We start from the raw sequence: 10,552 nt of genomic DNA on the forward strand, positions 1-10,552 counted from the left end.
TTAGAGGGCTGCCCCATGTATTATAGAATTTATGGTCCCTACCTACTAGACTCCAGTAGCAGCCCCCTCACCTCAGTTATGACAACCAGAAATATCTCTGGACAGTGCTAGATGTTTTTTGGAGGTAGGGGGCACATTTGCGCCTAGCTGAGAACCACTGGTATAAGTAAAGTGACTGTGGACTGGTCGCCAGCAAGCCATCCTAGAGCACCGTGTGCTGTGTGAGGATTAAGGATTTAACTGTTCTTTAGAATTTAATCAGTTACACAAGAAAGGCTCCATGCAGCAGCATTCTCTTTGATTGTGTTAAGTTGTACTAATCAGAGTATTACATCCATTGTATTGAAGAAGAAAAATGTATTAGACTAAATGATAAGAAGATAAAATCCAGGTGGTTAGAAGATTTTTTTTTTTTTTTTTTTTTTTTTTTTTTTTTTTATTATACTTTAGGGTTTTAGGGTACATGTGCACAATGTGCAGGTTTGTTACATATGTATCCATGTGCCATGTTGATTTCCTGCACCCATTAATTCGTCATTTAGCATTAGGTGTATCTCCTAATGCTGTCCCTCCCCCCTCCCCCCACCCCACAACAGTCCCCGGAGCGTGATGTTCCCCTTCCTGTGTCCATGAGTTCTCATTGTTCAATTCCCACCTATGAGTGAGAACATGCGGTGTTTGGTTTTTTGTCCTTGCGATAGTTTACTGAGAATGATGTTTTCCAGTTTCATCCATGTCCCTACAAAGGACACGAACTCATCATTTTTTATGGCTGCATAGTATTCCATGGTGTATATGTGCCACATTTTCTTAATCCAGTCTATCGTTGTTGGACATTTGGGTTGGTTCCAACTCTTTGCTATTGTGAATAGTGCCGCAATAAACATACGTGTGCATGTGTCTTTATAGCAGCATGATTTATAGTCCTTTGGGTATATACCCAGTAATGGGATGGCTGGGTCAAATGGTATTTCTAGTTCGAGATCCCTGAGGAATCGCCACACTGACTTCCACAATGGTTGAACTAGTTTACAGTCCCACCAACAGTGTAAAAGTGTTCCTATTTCTCCACATCCTCTCCAGCACCAGGCGCTGGAGAGGATGTGGAGAAGATTTTTAAATGTATAATTTTGTGGCAATGCATGAAATATTATTTAAAACAGGATGTGCTAAAATATTGATTTTAGAAGTGCAGACAGATCTGGGTCTGTCAGATGTATATGAAGACACAAACAAGGTAGCAAAGAGGAACATGCAGAATGTTCACTTCTGTAGATGGCAGGAGTGAGGTGGACTTGGAACAGAGGGCGTGGAACCAAGTGGAGCAGAGGCCTGGGCTGAGGCTGGCTCCCTCCTGCCTTGTGATGGCCCCTTACCCCTGTGAGAGCTAGTACAGTGAAAAGACCCACTTAGCAGTGACAAACCATTCGCTCAGGACTCAGCCTTGAGGGAGAATTGTGATGACGATAGGCAAGGCTTGCGTAGAAGACAAGAAGAAAGAACTTTTGGGAAAGAGCTTGTGCAGTTTACAAAGGGGTTCTTTAATTGTTGTATGCCTATTCCTGTTGGCCCAGGCATGGCTGGTGCAAATAAGTTTTCGTGAATCAATCAGTTCTGTCACCTATGTCCTGCCTTCCTCTGTTGCTTTGCTTCAAGGAAGAAAATGTTGGAGGAAGCAGATTTCTTGTGTTCCTTTCACTATAAAGTATTGTCTCCCCATTGAAGGCCAGAGACTGGGCTAATGAAACTGACTCTCACATGTTTGATCTGGGCTTTTGTCTTCAGATAGGTGGTAGTGTGGTGTAATGAAAGAGCGTGAGCGAGGAAATTGAGTAGAGGAGAGATCAAATGCTGGTCTGCCATCTATTAGCAAGTTGCCACCACTCTTCCCTCAACTTCCTTATCTGTAAAATGGGGATAAAGAAAACTATTTTGCAGCATTGTTTTGAGGATCAGTTGTTGGCATGCTCTGTGGAATGTGTCAGGATGGGGGGAGGTACTGAAAAATCGGAGCTATTAGGAATTACTATTGTTAAACACAAGGAATTCTAAATCTGAATTAAATGAAATGTTTTCAAATTAAATGTACTTCAAATTTATATTTAATGAACTATAAATTAAATATGAATTAATCTTCATTTCAGGCCCTTTCTAATATTAGTAGGTTGGGGTCCTTTATCATTTCTGAGCTAAATAATCTTGTTTCATCAAAATATCCCAACCTGGGTTACATCAACTATTGATGCCAGATATGAAATAGGCCCTCAATTTTACTCTTCTGGAATTAAAATTTGTTACTGGGCTGAAGATTTGAATTTATCCACCGTAGAGGCATGATTTCTTTGAGACCTATGGGGCAAGATGGTTTTCCTAATAGAGTCAGTATAGATAAAAAGTGGTGATGATTTTATTCTACACTTCATTAGGCAGACAATAAGTTTAAAATGCATAAACAAAAAGCTATTGTTTTCTGATGACTTATGATATTACTTATTTTTAGTGTGATATTTGGATCCATTGGATGGGAAACAAAATCTATTTTTTTACAGTGTAGCCCAAGTCAAAGAGGCCTACTTGAAACAATAACTTGTTAACAATGTTAGTACCTCTCATTTTACAGTGAAATCATTTTGATAGAGTCTGCTATGCATTTGACAGCATGTTGGGAGATGATTAAAAGTTTTTTAAATCCTTTGATTCTTGAAGATACGAGAGGGAAAAGATTGTCCATTATTATTTCAATAGGATTCAAAAAATTTGATATGAGCAGGTTGAAAGTGGGAAGGTGAAAACTAAAATGGAGCTATCTGTAAATAAAGGAAAGAAGGAAAGAGATTCCAAAGAGAGCACATGGGTGTGGTTAAAGAGCAGATTTTCTTTATAGACCATGTTACAGTACATATTTACAATCACATTCCTATTCCTACCGCTACTATGTATCAAACTAAAACAAAGAGAATAGCTACGCCGTTTTGCCAGCAGGTGGCACCATGAGAATCTCCTAGAGGAAACAGGAAGTCCCTGAAAGCAAGACTTTTACTGTTTTCCCAAGTCCAGTCATCAATATATATTCATATATTTGATGACATCATAAACATATCACTTAAAATATTTTCTGAAGATTCATTCCTCCTCTCCTTTTTCATATATTAGCATTGTTCATTCAAGAAATATTATATTCCCGGAAAATAGTAGGGAGTTTAAAATAAAATTGTAATTCAATTATGTTTGTTTGTTTTTCTGCTTAATATAGTCATTTGAGGAGCACATTTCCTTAGCAATAATGGCATATGTTGTTGTCAGGCTATGTTAAATGGTTAGAGAGGAAGAAACTTAGAAGGCACCCTGTTTTCACACTCCTTTCCTGCCCTGGATGATGAGGATTCCCCATGCCCAAAGATCTCCCTAATGCTAAGCAATCTCTCAGACTCAGGGGGGACCCTGTGCCGGAGATAATGGGCATTTCTGGCCTTTGAAAGCAACTCTAAGAAGGTTGGCTTTGTGAACTCGCCTTTGAAGCTTCCTGCACATTCCATGTGATTTGGGGGAATTTGTTTTCCAGTGTTACCATCTGGCTTTAGAGCAACATCTTTTGATCTGATCTCATCAGCACAAGCCATTCCACTATCACTAGCTGGGCTGGAACTAGGACCTTGTTCTATGGTGTTGGTGGAAACCTCTTGATTTTGGCACGGAACAGAGATGCCTTTGCTGGAGTCTACGTCCTTCAGTGGATTCACAGAATCTTTCTCTTGGGCTTGTGGTTGCTCTTTTATGAAGCAGGCAGTTCTGTTATTTTGAGAGAGTAGCTGCTTTCTGCTCTTCATGGGGTCTTTGAGGCCAGCATCATGTGAAGGAGACACCTGGGACTTGCTTTTGTATGTAACTTGGGTCGTATGTGTTGCCAATGCTCTGAGAAAGGAGATAAAAGAAAGATCTCTGAAAATCAGTAAAGAGGCTCTTCTTTAGACCTTTCAACTTATTAGAATGTGGCCCCCTTCACTATCAGCCAAGTTAATGTAGGTGGGAATGGGGTGGAGGGTGGAATTGAATGGTAACAATGTAGGGAAAATGTCTCACTTAAGAAGGGGAATGGAGCATTTCTTCAGGAAAACAGTTTAAAGAGGTCAGTTGGGAAGAGGGACTTAATGTCATACCTATGAGTTTAGTAATCAATTTCTTACCTCATTTTCTTAGTCTGTGGGGCTCTGTGCTTCTGCCCTCCCTGTGGTGAGAACATGAGAACATCTTCTGGTCTCTTCTGAATTCCATTCCCCAAATAAGAGGAGAACTTTTTCTTCATGGTTTCTGCTTTGAGTTAATTAAGAAGTGTTATGAGTTGGATTGTGTCCTTAAATTTTTTATGTTCAAGTCCTAACCCCCAGTACCTCAGAGTGGGAGCTTATTTGGAGATAAGGTCTTTACAGAGATAATAAAATTAAAATGAGGTCATTAGGGTGGGTCCTAATCCTATATTACCGGTGTCCTTATAAGGAAAGGAACTTAGAACGCACAGACACACACAGGCAGAGCACTAAGAGACACAGGGAGAAGACAGCCATCTGTAAGCCAAGGAGAGAGGCCTGCAACAGAGCCTTCCCTCACAATTTTCAGAAGGAACCAACATGTCTGACATATTGATTTTGAACTTGTAGACTCTAGAATTGTAAGGCAATACATTTTTGTTGTTTAAGGCACTCGGTTTGTAGTCCTTTGTTATGGCAGCCCTAGAAAACTAATATAAGAAGAAGAAAAATAATTCTGCAAACTAGGCTTTCAGAGAACCAATGTGTATAAACCTTGGTGTATATTACACATTAGGTTGATCTGGTGTGATAGATGGAAACGGAAAAATTTAAAGCAGTTTTCCAGTGTTTACCTAGCATATGTTAAAGAGGATTTAGAAACACTAAGATCAGAGGTTTAAACTGGCTAAGCCTATGGAGGCTTCCTTTGAACATTTTACTTGGCAAGCACAATGTTTTCAAAAACAAAATGACTGGGTGTGAGTGGATTGTCTCCTTCACCACAATTATGTGACCTCCTACCCACCTGTGAGTTTGCAACTGCCAGCCATGACTAAGTGGACTTTTCACTTGTTGAGTTGATGTTTTAGCATCTTGCAGTCATAGCTGCTATGGAGAACCCAATTAGTTTTTAAGACATCTCATGAATTGGTCATTTAGAGTTGAAAGTCTTGGACTAGTTTTGCTCTAATGGGAAATAACTCTTTAAATCTACATTTCGGTTTGTAGGCACTAAGCAGAGGGAATACGACCAGATAGGGAACCTAGAATTCACATTGACTCCTAATACTCTTTCATACGATCACTTCTTTGAGGAATGATCAGAGCAAGGAAGAGTTCTCTGTGAGCCTCTCTTCCTTCGTTGTCTCCTTGGGTCTTTTGTGGGGGTTTCTTTCATGTAAGAACTTCACCTATTCCACATAAACTGAGGGATTTTGAGTTACTTCTCCCAGAAAGTTCTGTTTTCTGAAGTTTAGACCTATGGGGCCAATAGGTTCAGAAATGAACATATCTTTTCTCTGAAACTTGATGTTTCTCCAATGTTCTCTCTGTGAAGGTATGGTACTTCTGCCCACCCAGTTACCAGATTTGACAAGCTCATTTGAGCATCCACTTTGTGCCAAGTAATATGCTTTTTATTCTGGTTTTCTTTACCCTTGGATATATATTTAGTCTTAAAGCTCCGACAACTCTACTTTCTAAGTATCTTGAGATGCTCGTCTTCTCATTTTCTTCACTTGACCAATGCCCTAGTTTAGGCCTTGAAACTATGGCCTGAACTTTCTAATTCTATCAGGTCTACTCTGACTATAGCCTGAGGTCTATTTTACCTTAAACTTTGCATCCAGAATGATCTTTTTAACATTTGAGCATGTAATTTTCACCAGTCTCAAACCCTACAGGGTGAACTCTCTGTGAAGCCATTCATGATTTGATGGATTGGAGACATTGCCTATTTTGTGTTGTCTCTGAAAACTGTACCTACACCTTCTCCTCTTCCCCACTTCCATGTCACATGCCTGCAATACTGAGCTATTTGGGGCAAGCAGTGCTAATGTATGTGCCTTTATACATACTATTCCTTCTGCTGGGAGTGGCCCCATTCCATATGTCCTCCTGACAAACTTCCCACCCTTTCCGCCATTCTCCTCCGCCTCTAAGATTCTGCTCACACACTGTGTCTTTTGGGAAATCTTAGCTAAAGTCCTTTGATAGACACAGGAACCTTTTATGTTCCTGCCCTACTTTGTGAAGAACTCAATTAGCAGTTTTGATCATCATTTTTTATAAGCGGAACTACTGTCCAATTTAAATATGAGCACCTTGAGGGCAGAGACCATGGTTTTTCATATTTGTATTCCAGACTCTACTTGAGTAGCTGTTTTGCAAAGTCTGGTCTGAAATACAGCTGTCCCAGAATAATCTACCTTAGTATCACCTCTGTTAAAAATGTGGATTTTTAAGCCTAATTTTTAACCTGCTGACTCAAAGGACGGGCAACATGCATCTTAAATAATCCACTCACTGGCATATCATTGAATCTCAATAACAATTCCATTTAAATGAATCATGGAAAACTATTGCCTAGCACAGTGCCTAAGAAATATTGAGACAATACATATTGCTTCCTTCCTGTATCCCCGATTTTACTGTCAAGAAGTCTGGGGCTTAGAGATAATATGACTTCCCAAAGGACATGGAGGCAGAAGCACCTGAATCAAAGTTTTCTGCCTCCTGATTCATACTCTTTCCAACCCAACTCTACTCATCTAGGACAGCCACTTACTAGGGCCTGGCCTTTTGTACACCCTCCTGAGAGTAGGCATCTGATCTTCAGTGTCCTTTTTGAATAAGAGTGGGAATCAACCAAATGGCTTCTAAGACCCTTTTCCAGTATGTGAGCTCTCATTCTACGTTGGTTTAACCATTTATTGCAGACAGGGAAATTGAAAGCAGAGGAGTTCAGTTAGTTGCTCAGAGTATCTTTCAAACCCAAAGCTGGAGGTTAGAAAGAATTCCCAGCCTAGACATTTGGCTATTACTCTTGGCCTTTATGTCATGTGTAAGCTTTGTTGACCTGAAATATTTTATGTTCATTTACAGCACCTGGCCTTCCTCTTGAACATGCTCTGTCCATTTCAGACTCCTGAGTTCTGGCACTTGCCTTCAGTAAGAAAGGATGTAGTCTTCAAGAGCCGAGATATTTATTTCCTGTGCTGAATTTTTAAGTAATATTAAAATCTAATTATTTTAATGATGAACAAAGGAGAATTAGTTTCTACAGACTGTACAACTGTGACAATTTTCAACAAAGACAGTAGAAGGGTTTCAATTGTGTAACAATTTTTAATTGATAAGAGTGGGCACTTACATAGCACTTACTTTATGTTTTGGTACTATTCCAAGTGCTCACTGAATCCTCAAATAACTTCATAAGGTAAGAAATACTTTTATTTTACATTGGAGGAAGCTGAGGTACTGATTCCAGAGAAATTTTTTCTTTCCTTTCTTTTTCTTTTTTAACTTTCATAAAGTGGGCTAGGACAGTGACTTGCACATTAGTAACTGCTCAATAAATTGTTGTTAGATCCAAAAGAGAAAGATCAGATATTTAAAAAAGGGTGAAACCAAATCAGCCCAGATAATGAAAGAAAAGCAAAATGAAAAATAAAATTTAAAAGTAGAAAACAAAGGATTTAAGCAAGAAAGAGCTAACTTGAAAGATGGCAGTGACTGGATGCCTGAGAAATGTTAGCTCAAGAAGGCTTATGAGTAGGCTGCTGCGGGGAGCTATGTAATTGACAGGGGAGGGCCAAGGAAGGTTAGGCAGCCTAAAGTCCTGGCTGTGATCAAAAGCTCTCGCTGTCTTGGCATTCAGGGCTCTGAAAGGGCCTCAGCGGAGTGATGGGCGCACTGCCCTGCTGTGCCTCTGGGGCATCCTCCTCCCCAGTCCTGGAAGTCTTACCTTGCTGCAACCTCTGAAGTTCTTTTTGGAGCTGCCTCTGCTCCCAGGTCAGCAATTTCACATGGTAGAGACAGATATCCTCCAGTCTCTGCAGCCGTTGGTCCAGTCTGGCTTCAGCCTGCTTGGCATTCTTCCTCTCCAAATCAAAATGCTTATACAATTGTCCTCTGACCATGTGCCTCTTCATCTTCTTTATGGTCTAGAGGCAATAAGGTATCACAAGTAACCTGATAAATGGAAGACTGGGATACTGACCTCCAGCTTTTAATCAGAGATCAGTGGTTGAACCTGTGTATTTCTGAAACCACAGGTGCCTAGTGAGATGAAATCACACTATTGTTAAATCAGTTTCCAGAGTAACACAGAAGGATTGAGGGTAGTCATTCCTCTGAGCCTCAGCCTCTCTGTCAATAAAATAGTGATACAATACAATAGGCTCCCCCAACACAGCTCCCAGTAAGATTTCCATGAAGATCAAGTGAGAAGTGTAAGAACAACTCTTTGGAAAAAAAAGGCAGTCTACATACATAAGGCATTATTCACCCAATAAGAAAAGCCTATTTTACTGTTTCTTAAAGGCTCCCAAAGAGGCAGCTCAGAGGTCTGGAGAGGATTTAGGAACTTAAGACACGGCCATTCCTTCCCGCGCCCTGCCAGTTCATTAATTCACATATGCGTAGGTTCATTCAGCCTGTAATCCCACTGTATGCCAGGTGCTATGCTAAAAGCTAAGAGTAATGGTGAATGAGACACAGTTCCTACTCTCAACGAGCTTTCTCTAAAAGCGGAAGATTGGGGTATCCTGATTATAAAGTAGAACAGCATTCACGATGAGTAGTCTGGGCAACACTGGGGAAGCTGCTTAGATTGGGCAAAAGCTCCTCTTCTCATCCTCATCCATCTTCTCAGGCTTTAGATGCTCTCCTGCCTCCATGTACCCTGATGTCTAAGCCCACACCTACTTCTTTCTCCTCTAAAGAGCACTAAGTAGGGACACATTTTTCTCTCCTTTGAGTCTCTATAATACTTTTCTCAGAGCTAAGAGCACAACATGTGCTCAGGTTATAAACCGATTGCTGTCAATAAAAGGTTTGGTGATTAATAATACAGAAAAAAAGCTTAACATTAAAATGGAGGATAAGGTCAAGACATGGGAAAGAAATACATTTTAAGGCACTTGTTTGAGAGTCTAAAGCATAGACTAAACTTTTATTAAAGAACAGGGCCAGTAGAACTTACCTCCAAATCCAGGGTTTTCACCATAGGACTATGTCTTGTTTCTTTTGCTATGTCAGGCTGAGTCTGGATTAATGAGCTTATTTTTCTTCAGTAAACTTAGGAGTCTAGTGTTTGGAGGAAGGACGGAGGGAGACCGTTGGAGAGGGTTGCGAGGAGAATGTTAAATACACTTGAAAGCTCTCTTTGTCCCTCCCTACCTCCCCTGGTCAGGAATGCTAGCTCCTTGGGCCATGGCACCAATCCCTGCTGGAGATGCCAGAGCACTAAATAGCTCTGTGAGTAAAAGAAGTCTGCCAGCTTCTAGCCTGTCCCTAGAGGGTCTCACAGCGCTCCTTCTGGGCTGTGTCCATGGGAGCCAGGAATGAAAGCAAGGAGTGTCTCTGTTCTCAATCTCTCTCTCTCCCACCCTTTCCTCCTTTCCCTCCCTTTTTTTTTTTTTTTCTCTCTCTCTCTGTTTGCCATACCTCCCTTCCCTAACCTTCATTCCTACTTCTTGAAAACCAGGTCAGCCTCAAAAGAAAGCACCCTGATTTTTCTGTCATGACTGTGCACACTTTGTGCAGGAGAGAAATTAATTTGTTTATTTTGTGTTATTGCAAACCGTACTGACCTTCCCCAGGCCTTTCCACATGCTCAGAGCACCTCGATGCTTATCAAGATTTTCAAAGTGGTGAAAACACCACTAAGCAAAGTAAAATTAAAATCAACTTTTGTGCCCATATTTTGAACAGCTACAGTAGAAGGCTGAGCAGAGCTATTGTTTATATAACAAGATACTGAGTGGGATTTTTACTGTTGCCTTGGAGCTTCGTCTGAAAATAAGAGGCACTGATATGCCACAGTCTAAATAGAGCTGCCAACACTGGGGCCTGATAATCCCCCCAGAGTTTACTGAGAGGCAGGCAGCTAAACAGGCCCTACTAACCACAATCATTGCCCAGCAAATAAATAATTATAAGGAGATTAGGAGGGGTGGCGGGGAGGAAGAGTGTGCTGTTTTCTCAGTGGGAGGTAGTTCCTTTCCCTTCCTTTCTCATGAGGTAATTCCCTCACCTCCTGAATTTAAATGAATGAGGTGGGATTCCAAGAAAATTATCTGGGAGAATGAGATGCCACACAAGGAGAGACCGGGATTGGGATCGTACCCCCAGCTAGAGGCTTGTTGACTGCAGAACAATAGAGCAGCCCCCATTCCATCCCTTTGTTGCCACTATAGCTGATGATAGTGAGGGATTTCTTAGAAAAGCTTGGTTCCTGCATGTCATTTTGAGGGGGAACTGAAGAGGAAAGGCTTGCAGAAATAATCTATGGCTAAAGGGCA

At 40.8% G+C, this 10,552-nt stretch overlaps 1 protein-coding gene across 2 annotated transcripts; it reads right to left on the reverse strand.

Annotated features, from left to right (window-relative positions):
* Nucleotides 1-2,855: 2,855 nt before the first annotated feature.
* On the reverse strand, nucleotides 2,856-9,373 carry CCDC190 (coiled-coil domain containing 190). 2 transcript variants are annotated; one of them, XM_063627188.1, is made up of 4 exons: nucleotides 9,232-9,373; nucleotides 7,993-8,191; nucleotides 4,185-4,308; nucleotides 2,856-3,912 (listed from the first exon to the last, which is right to left on the reverse strand). In XM_063627188.1, exons 1-4 carry the CDS (start codon nucleotides 9,253-9,255, stop codon nucleotides 3,318-3,320), a joined length of 942 nt encoding a protein of 313 aa, XP_063483258.1. In that variant the 5' UTR covers nucleotides 9,256-9,373; the 3' UTR covers nucleotides 2,856-3,317. The 2 variants fall into 2 exon arrangements, with proteins under 2 accessions (XP_063483258.1, XP_063483257.1); XM_063627187.1 differs by having other exon boundaries at nucleotides 4,185-4,311.
* Between the last annotated feature and the right edge of the window lie 1,179 nt (nucleotides 9,374-10,552).

This window comes from Symphalangus syndactylus, chromosome 12 (assembly GCF_028878055.3).
Source record: "Symphalangus syndactylus isolate Jambi chromosome 12, NHGRI_mSymSyn1-v2.1_pri, whole genome shotgun sequence".
NCBI classification, from domain to species: domain Eukaryota; kingdom Metazoa; phylum Chordata; class Mammalia; order Primates; family Hylobatidae; genus Symphalangus; species Symphalangus syndactylus.